Here is a 20,239-nt window from a genome sequence, read left to right as displayed (position 1 = left end):
TCAGAATTATAAAAAATATATATATATATTTACCACCATGACCCTAATCCTCTTCTTTATTTATTTCACAATCTTATTAAAAAAAATAATTTAAAATTAAAACAATTCTTGATGCCTTTGCCATAATAATTTGGACATGGGGTGCTACGTAATTTACGGAAGAGGATTAGCCACAGTCCAATTTTTCATTTTTATTTCCTTAATTCTGACTTTTTTCCCCCCATAATTAACATCTGAATTCTGACTTTAATCACAATTCTGAAATTAAAGTCAGAATTTTGTAAAACAAAAATAATTGCACAGTGGCCTTAATCCTCTTCCATAGTATTTATACTAGCTGGCATATTTATTTATGGGAGGGGATAAGGTGGTCTTAGTGGCATGTGCAGCTGTGCTCTATTCACATAAATAAGGATGTATAAATGTGTACAGGAACATGCACATTCCAAAAATCTGAATAGTTTTGTGCGTACACTAATATTCTATATAAAAGCTCGGCAATCTTTCATACACGAGGCCCCTGAGCCAAAGACGTTCCCCGTCAGCTCCTGTGGGCTTGTCTCATGTCCTTCATACTTGTTCTTCTTCCTGCAAGAATGTTATATTGAAGATTCTGCTGCAATATTAAGATTTTTATGCTCAATGTCTTGTTAATTTGTTGAAAAATCTTGTAAAAATATTCAAATTGTTAGTATCTTTATTAAAAGAAATTGCAGCAAGATTAAAAAAACAATAAGCAGAAAAAAGTGACTATTCGCACAGTCAACACCGTCCCACAGGGACCTTAAAACAGTCGTTCGTTAGGGTTGTTTCTGCTGCATTTCCCTCCAGCTCTTCCACAGCAGCAGGTCACGACTCTTTCCAAAGGCAACAAGCCAACGAGGCAACCGGTATCCATTAAACTGACCCACGCCGTCATCTCGGCCCATCGCTAGCAACATGGTGACGTAACCTAGCAACCAGAAGAAACATCTGTAGGCAACAGAGACGGTTAACCAGCAACCAGTTAAACGTAGGTGCTTACGTACCCGTCCGATACATCGTCAACTCCTTCCCGATCAGGCTGTTGATGATGTTGGTGACGGCGACGGCGGCGTGGAGGCCGGCGTGGTACGCCAATTTTGGTTCTTTGACATCGGCGCAGTCACCCACAGCGTAGATGTTGGCGAAGCCCTCAACCTGCAGGTGATCGTTCACCTTCAGCGCTCCATTTTCTGCCAGACTGTCAGCTGCCAGCAGAAACATGTCACTGATCAATCAACGGCCCATCCCCTTTCAGTCTCTTCTAAACATTTAAGGTTAATATATAAGCATCTGTAAGCATCTTAGCTAGCGCGTCTGTATCGTGCACCGCAATACAGTTGTCAACCGGGGTAGAGGGGTGTTGTTAGGATATGTGAGAGAAGCGGAGTGTGCTCTACTCACACAAGGAGAGCTGTTGGTCAGGCTACTTCTTGTTGTGCTCTAAAATGGTTATTGAATCAAGTGTTTACTTATGCAAGTAAACACAAATGTTTAAAACTCCATTAAAATACACCAGAATGCAGGAAATGGCATCTACTTGATTCACCTGTGGGAGGACAACCAGACCCTCTCACCAGCGGATCCCTCCCCACATAAATGCTTCTAACACTAATGGCCACCACGTTGTTCAAGCCATCGTCAGTACTGGGAGCTGAAGCACCCCTAAAGGTCAGATTCTAGAACCGCCCATGTATACAATCGTGGGGAAAAACAAAGAAAGGCTGAAGTTTGGACTTTTGGAACACCTTGATTTTCTTTTTCAGCAGTTCTGTTGGACATTTGTGGCTGTGATCGTTGCTTTGTTGCATCATACGGTTTGGACCAAGCTTCAGATGTTGAACAGGCAACCTCACGTTAGACTCTAAAATCCTCTGGTCTACAGGAGTTCGTGGTCAACTCAACGACTAATGTGTCCAAAATGTGAGCTCTCCACTTCTGTGCGTCACAGTTGGTATGAGGCGTTTGTTCAAATACGGTGGGTTTCGTTTTCTCCAAAACGTGGTGCCGACCATCCAGGTTAGATTCACATCATTTCACAACACGGTAAAGATCAGATCAGTTTCATTATATCCTGCTTTATAACACACTCTGATTAAAAGAGGTGTACTTTATTTTTGTCGTGACTGTTTGTAGGCAACAGTATAATTTAAGATCAACAATCGGATATGACTTCAAGACAAGAGAAACCTTAAAGCGCAGTTCTATTCAAAGCAGACATAAAAGCTGTAAAGACATTTAACATGTTCGCCTAAAAGCGAACGGTGTCAAACGCTCAGTCTGGACAGAGCAGCAGGTGGGGAGTCTGACACCCGTCTGTGAGGAAAGCTCTGAACAATTACAGCTCAAGGCTTTCAGACATTTTGGAAACCCTTTCACAAATACCAATCGCAATTTGGCACAACACAATGAGATATTGACCAACAAGAGATACACATAGTTAAGGTCTGGTATTTGTTTGTTTCTAACTATTCCAACAAGCTGATCAGAACCAACTTCATTTTTGCAGTGTGAATGCTTATTGCTGAAAATCAGCTGAAATTAGCTAAAAAAAAAAACATGCTGAAACGTAGCTGAAATTAAGAACAAGTCTAAATTGGCAGAAGAAAGCAGAAAAAATAACACATTTTTGCTGGATTTGGTTTAAACAAGCAGAAATGAGCACAAAAATTAGCAAATTAGGTTAAAAAAGTTGAAATTAGCAAAAAGTTGCTGAAAAGTAGCTGAAAAGGCAAATGGAGAGAGCACAGTTGTGCCCAATTAGGCTGAAAGAAGCAGAAATTAGCACAAAATAGTGGAAATTATCTGAAAAAAGCAAAAATTTGCAAAAAAACCAGCTGAATAGTAGCTAAAAAAAACTGAAAGAAGCTTAAATTACCAGTAGGAATGGGAGAGAGCACATTTTTGCTGAATTAGGATGAAAAAAGTTTAAACGAGTGCCAAAAATGTAGATTTAGCTGAAAATGCTGAAATTACTATAGAAACAGCTAAATAGTAGCTGAAATAGCAGAAGTAAGCTGAAAGGAACATAAGCTGAGATTAGCAGAAAGAAGTTAGAAGAAGGTAAAAAATATTGCGGTTAGCAGAAAGAATCTGAAAGTAGCACAAAACAGCTGAAAAAAATGTTTAAATTTGCACAAGGAAGCTAAAAGAAGCTGAACCAGAACAAAATGTGAAAGGAGCAGCAAAAGGTTGTAAACGGATCTGAAAATTTGAAGGATGTAAAATGAGCTCAATTTTCTATGAGGGGAAAAAAAAAAAAAAATGCCAGAAAATGCTAAATATTTCAAAAAGCTAAAGTTGCACCAAAACCAAAAGTTATATCACCTTTCTACTAAAGATGCTGAAAAAACGTACGGAAGAAAAATGATCACAACAGAGTGAATGCTTCATGAGTTCACAGAACAAACCACTGCCCTCTGGTGGTCAGAGGGTGAAACTGCAGCTGTAAAGTTGGCTTCAAGCAGAGGGAGCCGCAGGTGTTCAGACTCACGGATGCTGGAGGCGTAGGCTGCAGAGTTGATCTTCAGTCCGGCGCAGCAGACGATCAGATCCGTGGTCAGCGTTTCTCCTTTATCCGTCTTCACCTCCGTGTTCTTCTGGGTCACGTTCAGCCGAAGCTCCGACAGGTTAGACACTTTCTGTCCTGAGACGCACACGCAGCAGAAGCAGTTTCATCAAACCCTGCCGGGACACACCTGTCCACAGGTGCAAACAGGTCTTCATACCCAGCAGCAGCTCCACTCCTTTCTCCAGCAGAACCTCTTTGGCCTGCTGTCTGACGCTGGGCAGCAGCTCCGTGTCAGCCAGCGCGATCCTGGAGTGGATCAGAACCACCTGGATAGAAGCAAACAAAAGTGAACAGAGTAGAGGATTACGGAGCTGCTGGTTCTCCCGAGTGGAGAAACGTGAGGGGAGCTTCTCTGCAGCATCAACCAGCAGCAGGGGGTCAAAGGTCACGGGTCTGTTTGTTGTCACCTTCTTGTCTGGATACTCCGTCTTGATCTCAGAAGCCATCTCCACACCGGTCGCACCGCCTCCGACGACCAACACCGAGTCTGCTGCCTGGAACTACACACACACACAGATTAATTTATTTCCTGGAGCCTAAGCTGCTTCGTGCCTCCACAGCAGGACTACCGCTCCGATCGTACCTGCGTGACCAAGTCCTGGTAGGTCTGGATGGAGGTCTGATACGACGCCTCCGTGTTGAACCTCCCGGGTAGCGGTCCGTCCGACCCAGTACACAGGATGAGGTGGGAGTACGAGATTTCCTGCAGTACCAAGAAGCAAACGCCACACATCAGCTGAAATGAGCCTTCACAAACCAGCAGCTTCAGTTTCCAGCAGGTGGAAGCAGAGCCGCTTTAATCAGCCAACGATCCAGTGCGGGTCTGTCCGTCCTCTGAACCAGGAAGGAAATGAAGTCTGCCCATTGTACTTCTTGGTTTTGTTCTTACTGGGAAGTTCATTTAAAGGACTGTCTGAAAACTCAGCAGCTATAGTGGGTAGAAAAAGTATCAACCCCCTCGAAACTTTTTCCAATTCGTTTCCTTTGACCTGGAATTTAAACAGATTTTCTTCTGTCGCTTATAAATAATGGAACGGCACAGAAAATTAAATTTTTTATGAAGTTAAGTTCCGACAAAGTTGGGAGGTTGTGCAAAAAAATGTAAATTAAAAAGCAGAATTCGGAGCTTTGCGAATCTCATAAACCCTCAATTTACTCACAGTGTAAACAAACATGTAGAAGCCATTTATAGTTTTCATTTTTGAATTTAGAATAATTTGTTTAATTCCTTTAGGATTACATTGCTACTGTAAGTTTTTTTTTTTCCTAGTATTTTACTTTATTTTTTAAGTATGTGAGAAGGTATAAGAGCAGCATGCAATGAGGAGGGACTATTTATGTATTTTTATTATTTTTAGCCAAAAAGAAGAAAAGTTAGGAAGAATTTGTTTGTTGTTTGCTGAAACAGATTAAAGCAACCATTAAAAAAATTATCATAATCCGGTTTAGACAATGAATTTCTGTGTTTGCCTGAGTTAAAACAACCTTTATGCCTTTTATTGACAAGTTTACACGAATATACCAATGTTTAAACTTCAAAACTGTACCTTTTTTTTTTTTTTTTTAAGCAAGATATTTTTTATTTAGTGGCTGCAACACATCTCAAAAAAGTTGGTACAGGAGCAACAAAAAGGTCATAAAGGCAAGTGGTACAAAAATAAATAAATAAAACAGCTGGAGAGTCTTTTATAACTAGAGAAATTGCATTTCCTGCGAAAACGCAGTGTGAAGGCTTATTGTCAGAAGAACTTGCTGAAAACTGCTGAAATTATGGTAGCTAAAAAAACATGCTGAAATGAAATTGCAAGCTTACATTTGCAGAAGAAAGCAGAAAGAATAAGTATTTGATGAATTTGATTTAAATAAGCAGAAATGAGCACAAAAATGAGGAAATCAGCTAAAAGAAAAGAAGCTGAAATTAGCTTAAAACAACATCTAAAAAGTAGCCAATAAGGCAGAAAGAAGCTTAACCTACGAGAATGAAGTGGAAAGAGCTAAAATGAGCTTTAAAAAAAAAAAAAAAAGTGGAATTACAGTAGTTGAAAAAGCATAAATTTGCATGAAACAGCTAAAAATAGCTGAAATAGCATAAATAAGCTGAAACTAGCTGAAAAAATGTGAAAGGGGTCTAACAAGCTGAAATTAGCAGAAAGAAGTGAATTAGGCTGAAAGTAGCAGAAATGACAAAGAAAAACTTGAATTTATCTGAAAACAGCTGAAATTAGCTAAAAAAAAAAAAACTGAAAAAAAAAAAGGTAGAACAAGCTTAAATTTGCAGAAGAAAGCAGAAAGAACACAAGTTTGCCCATTTAGGCCGAAAGAAGCAGAAATTGACACAAAAAGTAGAAATTATATGAAAAAAATCTGAAATTAGAACCAAACAGAACCGAGCTCAGTAAAGAAGCCAACTACAAAACAATGTGGGAGTTCTAACAGCTTTGTTAATAAAGGTTAATAAAGGTAGAATACTTCAACAGAATCAGACTTTTTAAAGAGCAATCTTTCATTGTTCAGTTCAAACGTTCCTAGTTTTTGTCACTGGATATTGCACCCAATAAATGTTGTTTTGGAAATTCTAAACCATTCACTTTTACTATAATACTCTTACTTTAAGTACATTTTAGATGAGAAATTTACTTTTGATACTCAAGTACATTAAATGTCAGATACTTTAAAGACTTTTACTTAAGTAATAATTTTAAAAGGAGACTAACTTTTACCAAAGTAATTTTATGGTAAGATACTTGTACTTTCACTGAAGTATCACTTTGAGGTACTTTATACAACAATGAAAAAAAATTAAACCACCACCCCGGTTTGCCACTCCATACGTGTTGTCCATCTAGTCCTCCATGTGACATTGAAGAAATGTGTCAAACATGACAATCCCATAACATATACAGGCTTCAGCATCTCAGGGCAAATCTTGTCTACCCCTGGCTCCCTGCCACCATGGAGCTTTTTGACTACCTTTCTGATATCTGCCATGGAATTGGACTCACCTTCCACTGAGTCCTCAGACACTGCCTCTTTAAAGATGGACATGGTGGATAGATTAAGGAGATCCTTGAAGTACTCCTTTCACTGCTCAACAATATCCCCAGTCCGTGTCAGCGGTTCCCCATCCAAACTAAGCACAGCTTGGGATGGGGCCCACTTTTCTTTTCCGAGTTGTTGAACTGTTTGCCAGAACCTTCTCAAGGACAATCAAACATCCTTTTCAATTGCCTTGATGATTTCCTCCCATACACAAGCTTTTGTATATGCAACCACCAAAGCCAAAGTACTGCTGGCTATCCCATACCTGCCAGGTACTTCAGGAGTCCTCCAGGACAGACAAGCCAAAAGGCCTCCTTCCACTTGACAATATCCATCATCCATGGTGTCCAGACCACCAGCGGGTCCTTCAGTTTCTACCAGGACAGGCACCAATGAACTGCAGGTCACACAGCTCATGAAAGCTGCATCTGCAATAGAATCTCTGAACATGGCCCTTTAGGATTTCATGTCCCAAAACTCCCTCAAGAAATGTGAAATACTCTCTGGGAGGTGCGAGTTGAAGATTACAAGGACAGGGGGCTCAATAAGATGTTTCCAGTTTACCCTCACTGTGTTTCTATTCATCAGGTTTGTCCAGCAGCCACCCCCACCACTGGAACCAATTTACCATCAGGTGACCAGTTGACAGCTCCTCCCCTCTCTTCACATAAGTATCCAAGGCATAGAGCCACAGGTCTGATGGCTCAATCACAAAATTGATCACTGACCTTTGGTCTAAGGTAGCCTGGTGCCCTTAAGGACCACCCTATGCTTGAACGTGGTGCTCGTTATGGATGCCTCATGCTTAGCACAGAAGTACAACAACAGAACACCTTTTGGGATCAGATTGTGGGGAGGCCGTTCCACACCATTTCTGATAACTTTGTCATTGCCCAAGCCCCAGGAGTCAAGGCTTGACCACCAGGTACCACCCTCAGGCCTGGATCTGGGGAAGGGGACCTGGTTACCGTTTTTATTGCAAGGTTTCCTGATGCAACGGATGTTTGTCTATCAAGTATCCTGATGTGTGCTCTCAATAATCCAGGTAGAAAAATATATTTAAAAAAAAAAAGTTAAATTTGGTCCTCTAGACAGTCAAGAAAGCAAAAACATTTCGTCTTTCATCCGAAAGACTTCTTAAGTCTGAGGTGCTGTATTCTAAAGAAAAGGCAATTAAACCAGACCACGGATGAAGAAGGGAAATTTAATACATTGGTGTCGCATACAAAACTGTCTGTCGCCGGGCAGTTTATTGTGCGACACCGAGTGCGCATACGCAATCGTAAAAATTGGTTTTTGCGCGGACATGGATTGCGGACGTCCGCGTTCGAGTCCGCCTCGAGTACACACGGACTTTCGCGGAATGAAGTACGTCCAAGTATGTGGGAACCTTAAAGCCCGTTTGCCATAGGAGGCCCTACCAGGGGTCGACGCCTCAAACAACATAGCTACCAGGATCACGGGGGTCTCCAAGTTTAAACAAATGATATGTTTATTGTGTTCCATTTGTTCACAAAACTGGGTTCATAAGATTTGCAATGCAAATCTCATTTAAAAAATTTTTGTTAACTGCTTTTTGCTTTCGTTTACATTTTACACAACTTATTCGGAACTGGGATTGCATTAGAACAAAGACACTGTTGCAGAACCACGAAAGTCTGGGACTGCTTGGCTCGGCATAAAGCCTGGAAGCAGCAGGACACAATTTGTTGAGCCAAAACTAACATCTACATGGGATTCTGCAATCAAAATAATTAAAAAAAAACAAAACACTGGAATGCTCCTTTAATCAGTGGGACACTGCCTTTCATGTCTTTGTCCTTACCTTCCCTCCCTGCAGGATCACCATTTGTTTGTCGGTATCGACTCGCTCCACTCGGCCCTGGACAAAACTGTGTCCAAACGTCTCGGCGTAAGGGATGAAGGTCCTCTTAGCAAAACCTGCGGATCAGACAGATCAGGTCAGACAGTGTGAGCTCTTGATGACACGCTCAGTGTTTCCCCTAGAACACCTCCGTTGGCGGGGCGCTCGTGGTATTTAGTCACGACTTTGTTGCCCGCCTGCTAGCTTAGCCCTACATTGCTGCTGGGTTTTATCGACGATGAGGGAGTGGGGGAACGGGACGGAGTCACGTGTGTGATGCTCACCCGTTAAGCGGAGCGGTAAGTCAGTAGCATTTTTGCTAGCACATTTGTGTTGCACCCCGAACAACATCAATACCGACAGTTGTCGGGGTGGTGCTTCAGTTGACAGGGCGCTCGGTTCCGTTGACGGGGCGCCCCCTCCTTGTATAACAGCAGGGGAAAAACTCGTCTTAAGCGCAGAGGTGACAGAGCCTTCTCTGTAGCAGGACCAAGACTTTGGAACGAGTTACCTCTGCTTGTCAGACAGGCCCCCTCCCTCTCGGTTTTCAAGTCCCGTTTAAAAACTCACTACTATTCAGTAGCTTTCAACACAAGATGATCTGTGTTTTGATCCTGTACGCTCCACACTGGTTTGTCGTAATTATCTGAATCGTTTTTTTGTCAATATTCTGATTTACCTCATTTTGTATTTTGCTTTGTGTGTTACCTGTTGTTTTGTCTGTACAGCACTTTGGTTGGCCTTGTCGCTGTTTTAAGTGCTTTATAAATAAAGTGGTATGGTATGGTTTGGGAAACACTGCACACTCATTGTGGTAAAGTTCATAGCCATCAACACACCGAATTTTAGCTACATCTGCAAAATGGATTGAATTATTGTCATTTTTGTGTATGCAAAGTTCAATTAGCTGTGGTGGCCATCTTTTATTGGAGTCAATCAGCTGGAGGTGTGCAGGCGATTAAAACCCATTCATTGTTTATGAGATATTTTACTAACAGTCAGTAAAATGAACAAACACACACACACAAAGGCAATAACAATATCAGCCCGCCCTCATGGCAGCAGGTGATAAAATATTGATGAGTGAAAGGCTTGTACCTGGAAGCAGAGCCGCTCTGAGCGCCGCCACATTGTGATGAAACGCATCTCTCATGTCGATCAGCGTGAAATCGATTCCTTGAGATTTCAGCTGGTGGGCCGCAGCGATGCCTCCGAAGCCTCCACCCACTATCACCACATGGACGCCCTCTGGGATAGACACTCGACCCCCCATCTGTAAACGCCCCCACAGACTTAATTTACAAGAACAAAAGCCGTACATTAGCCTTTAGCTGCATCCTGTTATTATTCTGACCATATTTGTATTTTTAGATTAACTTAAATGCATTTTTAACTACATCTTGTTCTATTTTTTTTTAAACTATCCAGAAGTATCTTCAATTTTTTAAATGACTTCCTTCTTGTTAAATCCCAAAGTAGTTTATGAAACACTAAGAGGGGGGTCAACTTAATTAAAAAAAAAAAAAAGATTGGTTATGACAGATTATATTAACTCCGTAATTGTTGCAAATAAAAGAGCAATGAATAGGAGTCGTCGTTGAAAATAATGAAAACGTTACTGTAATTGTGGAGACCGCTTGTGTCGTCAATTTGCACATCATTGATTTTAAGTTAAATTCAAACCCAGTTGTGTTTCGTTTATGTTAGCTCGTGCAAAAACAGCCAAGGTGACTGAATAAAGGCCATCAGTGGTGACTTCTATGGGAGATGAGAACAAGAAATAGGACAATTTTGGTGCATCAATATGCATTTGTACTCAGAATTGTTGAGCAAAATATACAGATAGAAAGGCTTTGTTTACATTGAGTGCATACCTGCATTTTAGAGTTGCATGACGATTTTATGTGGTGGGAAAGATACTGTAAATTCTATAACTGCATCATTTCATCAAGTTCAGGATAAATTTTCTAGTTTGAGTTTTTATAGTTATCACCGAGTCACAAAAACAAACATCTGTGACAAAGAACAAGCATCAAATCAGCTAAAAAAGGACGGTTACTGAAAGCCAAGGGCTCCGAGTCTGGACATCCAGCAGTTATTGTCATCAAGTAAGTTTGTTTTATGGTTTAAAATATGGTTTTATTAAAAAAAATAAACACATTGGTGGACCGAACTGAGCTCACCCGTGGGCCTGATTTGGCCCCCGGGCCACCAGTTGAATACAGGTGGACATTTAAGTCACAGTCCATCTTTGCAGGAACAGAAATATTTTACAGACTTTATGAAAGAAACAATCTATTCTGAGATGAAGTAGAAAAAAAAAAAAAAAGGATTTTATTTTTTTGTCTAAGCTGCTAGTTTGAATAAACTGTTTCATCGTTATTGTAGAACCCAGTAAATCCTGTTTCCCTGCAAGTGGTGGAAAAAAAAAACAACACTTCTCTGCATGTTCTGTTCCCAGAAGAACCGAACCCGCCCATAAACAGGACCCCTTTCATTCCACGACACCTTATGTAATAATTAAAAAAAAACTTATATAATAGTTTTAGAAAGAAGACGCCGGTTCTGCTGCCACTTCCGGTTCAGCGCCAACAAGCTGACGTCACACAGATTAAACAGTTCGTGTTCTCACCTGTTCCTGGCTCGAACCTCCGACAATCTACCGATTTACAGCTGACACCTTTTCTACTTCTGAACCGCAGCCTGAGGGTTTTTTTTTTATCTACTCAGGTTCCCCGGCCTCTTATTACGTCACCAAGTCTTCACCAATCACAGCTCAGCTCGAGGAAAAAGAAGGCGGGGCTGTCTTGCTGCCTTCAGGTACTGTCGGAAACTTGGAAACTTAGTCCCTGACTCAGCATTCACACTATTGTTTGCCTGTTTATTGATTTTTTCCCCGAGTTTCTTAGCAATTTAACTAATTCTGCATACTCTGTGCTATTTTAGCCATTCATATCAGAGCGTTCAAGATCATTCTAGGGTTTGATGCTGCGATGATGTGTTCGTACTTTTACGCTAATGGTGACGTGTTAAATTATTCTGTGCGAAGTATAAATTCTGTCCCCCTAAAGTTGATTTTACCAGATTGCTACCAAAACAATTTATTAATCAGATTCAAAATAGCATATCATCCTATAACCCCACAATTACCCACTCTATCTATTAATGGAATATAATTTACTGACAAAAAAAAAAAATCAACAACCACACAATTAGAAGCTGCCTAAATGAAACTTTATTCCCTGGGAAAATAAATAAAAATAACATACTTTTCAAATTTGAAAAAAAAAAAAAAAAAGCAATAGAAATGTTAAGAACTATATTTATAACTCCCCATACAACCAAAGGCTAAAGAAACACACTTTAAAATTTTAAATGCAGTTTACCCCTCCAAAGAGCTACTAAGAAATCGTTTTAATATTGATGACAATAAATGCTCATTTCGTGAAAAGGCTACAGAAACAATAGGCCATATCTTCTATGAATGCAACAAAACCAAAATATTTTGGAATCACGTAGAAAGATGGATCACACTGAAAATTACACTTCCTGAATCTATTTGCAGAGATATGGTAACATACTATTGAAAAACAAAAAAATGGAACTTGGTTGTAATCTGATATTTTGTCTGGCAAAATTCTTTATTCATAAACAGAGAGTGCTAAGATCATCCCCAGTTCTTAAAGTTTTTTTTTTTTTTAATCTGAATTCCAATTATATTTTAATCTCTGAACTATATTGAAACATATGAAGACCTGTATGAAATGTTAATGGAATTGCCCACGAATGCATGTTAATCTTAATCCTAAAATATATATATACCCCCCTTGTTGTAGTTTATCGTTTTTCTTTTCTTTTTTCTTTTACATTAATCTTTAATCAGTTTTTCTTTGAAGTTCCTATATCTAAATCTGCCTCCACTATGCACTTTTTAGATTTACACTATTGTGAATTGCCATACTTGTTTGTACTTGTTTTTGATAAATAAAGTTTTCTTTAAAAATAAAAATAAAAAGCGTTCGTACGTTTCAAAAAATTTTAACTTTATTGACAAATAGCAATAATAACTTTGTAATTTCGTTATAAAATTCATACAAATTTCTACAGTGCCTTCAAAATTATTTTTGTCTTCGAGATCTATTTCAGCGTATTGGCTCTTTATTCAATTCAATTCAGTTTATTTATATAACGCCGAGTCACAATGGGCACTGAACAGAAACATTCATATATAAAAATAATAATTTAACATTATTTATCTGAGGAGCAGACTGCTTTGTGTTTAACTCCATCGCAGAACTTTCATTTTGAGCAAACATGAAGGCGACAGTGGAAAGGAAAAACTCCCTCATGAGGAAGATTAGCTTTTAATTAGCCATATGCTAATTTTAGCCGTCAGACTTTTTTCAGTTTTGGCTTTTAACTGACCATGTGCTACTTTTAGTTAGCCTTTTTTCTACAAAGTACTTTTAGCTTGTAACTAGGCCTAAGTGCTGTATTTTTTTTTACAAGCTATAAGCTACTTTTACTTTTAGCTAGCCTTTTTTGTACTTTTCGATATTAGCTTGCTTTTTTGTGTAATTTGAGCTTTTAACTAGCCATGTGATACTTTTAACTATTTGTTAGCCTTTTTCTACTTTTAGCGTTTAACTAGCCTTTTGCTATTTTTAACTTCTAGCTAGCTCTTTCGTTCTTTTAACTATCCTTTTAATACTTTTAGCTTTTTATAAACCTTTTGCTGCGTTTAGTTGTCAAATTACCACATTTGGATTATAGCTAGTCTTTTACTGGTTTAAGATTGTAGCTATTGTTTTACCACTTTTTGTGTGCGTTTTGCCACGTTTAGCTTTTAGCTAGTGTTTTTACTTTTTAACTTTATTATCACAATTTCAACTTCTTCAGCAAATTGCATCAACCACTCAATACACTGCTTTTTTTTCTCCATGAAATACAATTTCTCTACAACTTTAGCGTACATGCTTCAAAATATAAAAAAAAATAGCTGTAGTTTATTTTACTTTATAGTTGATTCTTTTTCAGTTTTTTTGTTTATTTTTCATACAGGTTCTGACCCTGCAGCAAAAATTCTTCCTTGCGAGCTGTTCATTGATTTGCTTACTTATTTATTTGCTGATTAACAAACACCTTTATTTAAATCTTTATAAAGGTTAACAGGATCCCAACAGCTGAAGTGAAATCGGTTCCGTCTCAGAGGACATTTTGTCAACATCTATTTGATTGATCACATCAGGTTTCTAATCGCCTGCTGACTTCCCATGACTCAGCATTATTTCTTTCCTCGTCATTGTTATACAGTGATGAGGAAGAAAAAAAAATACCGCCCTCTTTCAGTTCTAGGGTTTCAGCAAACCTGGTGCTGTGCATTATGGGTAAATATCTCTACTTTGGTCTTATGTGTCCACAATGCTCCAGATGTCTTGTGGTTTCGTCATGAAGCTTTACAAAGTTGTGTCGCCAAATTTTTGTTTAGATAGAAGAGTTCTCCCACAATCCTTTAAACAGGCCATGCTTGTGTTTGTTTTGTTTCTTATTAGTCCTGCCATGAACTTTAACCTTTAACCTTTAACCTGCTACCTGAGGCCCGTAGAGTCTGAGGTGGGTTAAGAAATGATGGCATTGCGTAATCTGTTGTGTTTCTGTAAAGTTGAGGTCAGATTTAAATCATTTTAGAACCTCTGAAAGACCAGATCATTTTATGTTAGGTACAGTACATTAAGCACTGAAACTGACACGGTGGGCTTTTTTGTCCCCCTTAACTGTAAAGCTGTTGTGAAACTGTCGCCGTTATAGACATGTTTCAGCTGTTGTTTTAATACCATGCTGCCTCTGTAGTATGTCTTCACTAGGTATAAACCCCCCTATTATTGCTTTACAGGTGACATTTAAATGAACTTCCCTCTAAAAACAAATAAAAAGATGGCAATACAACTCTACAAAAACTGTCCAAAGAACCTAACAAGGTTGAGTCTGGTCGTCTAGACGGATTCTTCTTTGTGGAAATGTTTCATCTTTTATCCAAAAGACTTCTTCAGTCTGAGGAGATACAACAAACTCAGTTTTATAAATAGCACCTTCTCATTGTGGATCAACCAGTTTGCTGGTGACAGCCAAAACTAGCTGTTCATGTGATCAAGGCGGACCATCAGTCTAACAATTGATCGTTAGCGCCCTGACGGCCGCTTGCTATTTACAGAGGGCTGACTGATACTAGCAATAATAGCATTATAAGAGGGGGACAGTTGAACAAGGATGCCTCCGCCCCTGTTTAACAATAAACACGATATCTTCACAAAGATGGCTTCCTTTCTTCCTCTTTCAAACCAGCATTCCTCTCTATCAAAGATGAGCACATCTTCATCCCTGAAATAGTGACTGCTGTAGACCGCAGAGTCCTGGCCTGATGATGTTGCTCTTCTGTGCTGGGCCATCCTTTTGGCCAGCGGTTGTTTAGATTCCCCGATCTATAACTGACCACAGTCCTACTGGACAGCATACGCAATATTACTCTGTGCCAGGGGACAGGATCTTTGGCATGAACCAGTCTTTGCCATGATGTATTTTGGAGTTTGAAAGCTACTGAGATGTCATGTTAGTGGACGTTAGTTTGGGAATGGAACTGAATTTCTAGACAGTTCTTTAAGTCTAAACAAACTGATAAATTCTGATGTTATAAGTAGTTTCTTTCATCTTGTAAAGGTTAATCTGTATCTTCCTCAAAGTAAATATTAATGATCAATCCATGCTTTCATAACATCTCGCTTTGACTACCGGCACTACAATGCCTCCCATTATGAATCAGGCATCTCAGCTCACCTACTGACCAGTATTGTCCTGCATGATCTGATCACATCACCCAAGAACCGGCCTTTCTGCACCGGCCTCTTTTTATTTTCTGGATCCCGTTTAAGATTTTATTACTGACTTTCAAAATCTCCAAGAAAATGCTTCCCAGTCAGTACATGAGCGGTTTGTAGCACCGTCATGTTCCAGTCAGAGAACTGAGGTCATCAGCTCAACTATCTCAAACGACTTTAAACTGATAAAAGTAATACAAAGAAAAGAAATGACTTGGGTTTGTAACACACTGAACATGGACCACATGCAGCTAAGGATAGAGTTGTCTAGAGAGTTTAGAAAGAAAACTTCTGAGCATCAGATTAAAGGTAAAGGCTATACGACCATTTCCAAGCAGCTTGATGTTCCACTGACTACAGTGCACTACGAAGACCACTGAAGAAACTGATAATACAAATGGTATTGAAAGAGCCCAGAACAATGTCCAAAAAGATCCAAGGTAAACTCTTGGGTCAAGGGTCGTCATTGTCAGATCGGACCACCAGTCTATTTAAATTAAAGTGGACTTAATGGAAGGTGACTAATGAGGACACCAGATCATAAGCAATGACGCTGGAATTTTCCAAAATGTATATTGAGAAGCCACAATGTTTCTGGGAGAATGTCCATTGGACAGATGAGGCAAAACTGTAGCTTTCTGTCAACAAGTCCATCAGCTCCATGTTCACAGAGCCAAAAATGAACCAAAAGAATGAACCCTGTACCTACAGCGATACGTGGAGGACGCTCAGTTCTTCAGATTTGCTGCATCTGACAAAGGGTGTATTAAATCTGTGCAGGCTACAATGAAATCTCAAGACTATCAAGGCATCCTGCGGTAAAATGTATTGCCCAGTGTCAGAAAGCTTGGTCACAGTCACAGGCCATGGGTCCCTCAACAGGCTAATGACCCAAAACTCACAGCTAAAAATGCCAAGAATGGTTTAGAACAAGAACTGGGACTATCCTGAAGTGGCCTTTTGTATGTTCTAAACCCTGTTGAACATCTGTAGATGGAGCTGAAACATCTGGAGAACGAACCCTTCACACATCAGAATCAGAAGAAGAATCAGAATCAAATATTAATGACTTATGTCAAGGGAATGTAGTAATCACTCTTCATGTGACCGGTCAGTAAAGGGACAGCAAGGGATAATTCTATTATCCTCAAGGTGACTGATATGATTACAGTGACGTCTTTCTTACGAGAGTCCTTGAGAGCTGTCGTTGAGCTCCAAGACTTCCTACCACTTCTGACAGCAGCTGGGTTCTGATAAGGTTAGACAGGGCAAGGAGGGACTGGACGTCAGACCAAGTCAGAACCTCAGACAGGTGAAAGCACTGATAAGTGTGTACTTGTAAATGCATGGATCTTCTGTGATTGCTGGCTTTTTTCCAAAGCTTTGTAAATAAACACGATGAAACTTACACTTGGTTATTTTGGGAATCACTTTTTCCCCACGACACTGATTTGTATGGTCAGCAGTTGACAGCAAGGAGCTGTCAGAAAATGTGCTCTTCCAACAATTTTTGTTTTAATTTGATCATGAGACTCTCACTGTCCAGATGTGGCGTAAAGCTGGATTTACCTGGGAGAAGTACAATTTTATATTACCACAATAACACTGTCAAGATTGTGAGTCTTTGCGTCAAGCAGAAGGGGTTCAGGCATCTTGGGTCTTGTTCGGAAGGGATGGCGACGTATGCAGAAGACAGATCAACGGATACAGACCTCTTCCACAACAATAAGGGTGTTGCTCCAGCCTGTCCCGTGAAAGAGCTGATATGAAAGGCAAACGCTTTTGATTCACTGGTCCATCCACATTCCAACCACCATGAGATTTGAATCTTGACCCAAAGAACAAGATCCCAGACAGCGGTTGATACTGGCTGGAACACCCTCAGCTCACCAGTGTCTTTACCCTTTTGTTTTATAGACTTTTAAAAGTTATGTCAAATGCGTTCTTCGGTATTTGGTTAAATATTTTAATGTTGTCACACACAGAGATCATCCACCATGATCTTTTATTTTGTTACTGGAAATTATTATTTTTTTTTTACATTTATTATAAAATGAGGACTTAAATTTGTCATTTTGCCTGAATCACTGTGCAAGAATGTGAAATAAGATCATATGAAAAGAATTTAAAACTCATTTCTAAAATATTTTGGACACAAAGTGCAAGATCAATTTTTAATCATTATGGCTTATTTTTATTATCTCAGATGTATTATTATTAGTAGTAGTCATATTAGTATTATTAATAACCTTTATTTTTACCAAGCAAATCCTTTTGAGATCACAGATCTCTTATGCACAGGAGGCCCGGGCCTGAAGCCTAACTTGCATGTTATTGGAGTGTGGGAGGAACCGGAGCAAACCCACACATGCGCAGTGAGATCACGCAAACTTCACATTGAAAGACCATAGGTCCAAACAAGGGATTAAACCTAGGACCTATTTATTGTGAGGCAGCGGTGCTAACTAAGCCGTCATGCTGCACCTTTCAGTATATTTTGGGTTGGTGCCAGATTCCACCCATCCCTCACCTTTACAGGAAGGATTTGGTCTATGGGTCGCCATTGGACAGTCACCATTTTAACATGTCACATCTTGCCTTGGCTTTCCAAGGCTGTTTATCCATGTCATTCTATGTATATATCACCACAAAACATAAGAAAAGCCAATTCCATTATCTTTCAGTTTTTGTGGAAAAATGAGACTCATTATGATAAAAGGTCCCAACTAGTTAAAAAATATGGGAATGGTGGTATTAATGCACTAGACTTTGAAGCAATGGTTGGTACATTTAGGACTAAATGGTTAAACAACTTTTTTACAGCAACAAAATTCAATGTGGTTTCATACCCCTGCCTCCATTTTCAAGCAGCTGGGAGGAATTGACTTCTTTGCAAAGTGTGACTTTGAAGTGGCGAAGATTCCAGTTAAACTATCAAACTTCCACAAACAAGTTCTTCAGTTCTGGAAAATGATATTTCACCATAATTTCTCACCTCGTGGATCAACTTTGTGGAATAATAGAGCAATCACAGTGGGCATAAAGTCAATATTTAGAAAAGACTGGTATGAAAAAGGGCATCGTTTTTGTAAAAGATATCTTGGATTGTAATTTCTCATCTTTTGTTAAAAAATATAATCTTAGCAGCTGTCATAACGATTTTATGACGGTATGTAAAGCAATCCCTTTAGCCTTGATTCAGTTAATTAAAAATATCATTATGTATTCAAAGGTGACCGTTTCGACGTTAAAACTAAATGACTGTAATTTAGTTGACCTCAAATGTAATAAGATTATCAATGAATGCATGCGACAAAGGATTTACTATGATTATAGCAAAGATTCATTCCAAAAACCTCCTAATATAAATCATAAAACCATAATGACTTCTGCTTATTTGAAATTTGTCAAATGGCCTATATCTCCTAAAGTGAAAGAAAACCATTTTAAAATAATAAATAAGATCTATCCAGTAGCCATGCTTCTGCACAGGAGATTTAAATTTGAGGTGGATTTGTGTGCCTTTTGTAAATCTTGAAGATGAATCCCTTGAACATTTGTTTTTTTCATGTCAATACTCACAAAGGTTCTGGACTGACATTACAAACTGGATTAATCTAAAACTTAACATTCCACCCTTTGATGCTGATGCCATTTTATTTTATATGGATAATTTAAGCTCAGCTTACTCTGATGCCATGAATATAGTCATCCTTATAGCAAAGCATCACATTCATGGGGGGATAATAAGCCCGTGTTTTATGAACAAATTCAAGTCGTACTATTCTTCATTAAGTAGATTAAAAAACTGGAAAACTGCTAGAACCATCTCACAACAGATATCTAAAAACTTGTTTTAAGTTTCTCATATTGTCTTGCTCCATTGGACGGTGTACCCTGGAGACCATCACCAAATAAGAGACCAAACAAGGGCGGCTGTGGCTGAGTGGTTAGGGCAGTCGTCCTCCAATGCAAGAGTTGGTTTCGAATCCACCAGCAGTCACATGCTGAAGTGTCCCTGGGCAAGACACCAAAACCCTCATTGCCGCTGATGTGTGTCCCATCTGTGGATGAATGTGATCTAAAGCACCGATTAGTCTCTTTAGAATGATTTGATCAATTAGCTTCGTAGATCTCTAGTAGAGTGCTGTACGAATGGGTAAATGAGGACACAGATTGTAGTGTAAAGTGCTTTGAGTGTCTTGATCAGATAGAAAGGCGCTTTATAAGTACAGTCCATTTGATGGGGGAACCAAGAAGACAACAAAGGGGGCGACAGGAAATCCAAAACGGTGGAAAGACACCAGGAGTTCCAGGTTTACTTTGAGGTACAGCTGTCATTTCTAACCCGAACCCGGAGCCCGACCCTAATCCAGGTCCATAATAATGTGCTTAATGTGCGGACTGGGCTGGTGTCGGGCTTTTGATTGTGTCAGCGGACACACGTGGCTGACGATCCAGTTATATGGCAATATGGCTTTCCATACAATCACCAGCCACACGCGGTCATTTGACCGCATGCTGACCGGCCTTGAAAGAGGTAAAAAAAAGAAAGAAAGAAGTTCAGTTAAGGTTCAGATGCAGCACTCAGCGGACGTGCGCGGCCGCCCACCCAAACAGGCGAGATCCCAAAATTTCCAACATGTCAGAGCAGGGTCCGTGTAGGAATAATGCAGAATGCAGGCAGAAGCAGGGATTTAATGTGCTTTGATGGCCATGAAAGGACAAACACCACCTCAGCTCCGATCTTCTGCCCGCTCAGCTGCGCGCGTCTGCCGACCGTTAATAATAAGCAATCAAAGTTTAATTAAAATGTTGTTTTTTTTGTTCAACTTGTAATTATTGTAACTTGTAATTGGAAATGATTGCTTC

General features: G+C 39.5%; 1 protein-coding gene across 1 annotated transcript; it reads right to left on the bottom strand.

The window, feature by feature from the left end:
* Positions 1-686: 686 nt before the first annotated feature.
* Positions 687-11,199, bottom strand: aifm2 (apoptosis inducing factor mitochondria associated 2). The gene is made up of 9 exons (XM_037696390.1): positions 11,128-11,199; positions 9,594-9,768; positions 8,457-8,572; positions 4,176-4,295; positions 4,000-4,092; positions 3,750-3,858; positions 3,515-3,667; positions 1,029-1,229; positions 687-952 (listed from the first exon to the last, which is right to left on the bottom strand). Exons 2-9 carry the CDS (start codon positions 9,766-9,768, stop codon positions 801-803), a joined length of 1,119 nt encoding a protein of 372 aa, XP_037552318.1. The 5' UTR covers positions 11,128-11,199; the 3' UTR covers positions 687-800.
* Between the last annotated feature and the right edge of the window lie 9,040 nt (positions 11,200-20,239).

Source organism: Nematolebias whitei, chromosome 23, assembly GCF_014905685.2.
Source record: "Nematolebias whitei isolate Nwh7 chromosome 23, NemWhi1, whole genome shotgun sequence".
Classification (NCBI taxonomy): domain Eukaryota; kingdom Metazoa; phylum Chordata; class Actinopteri; order Cyprinodontiformes; family Rivulidae; genus Nematolebias; species Nematolebias whitei.
The sequence above is the reverse complement of the archived record's forward strand: the minus strand, read 5'-3'. Positions and strand labels throughout refer to the sequence as shown.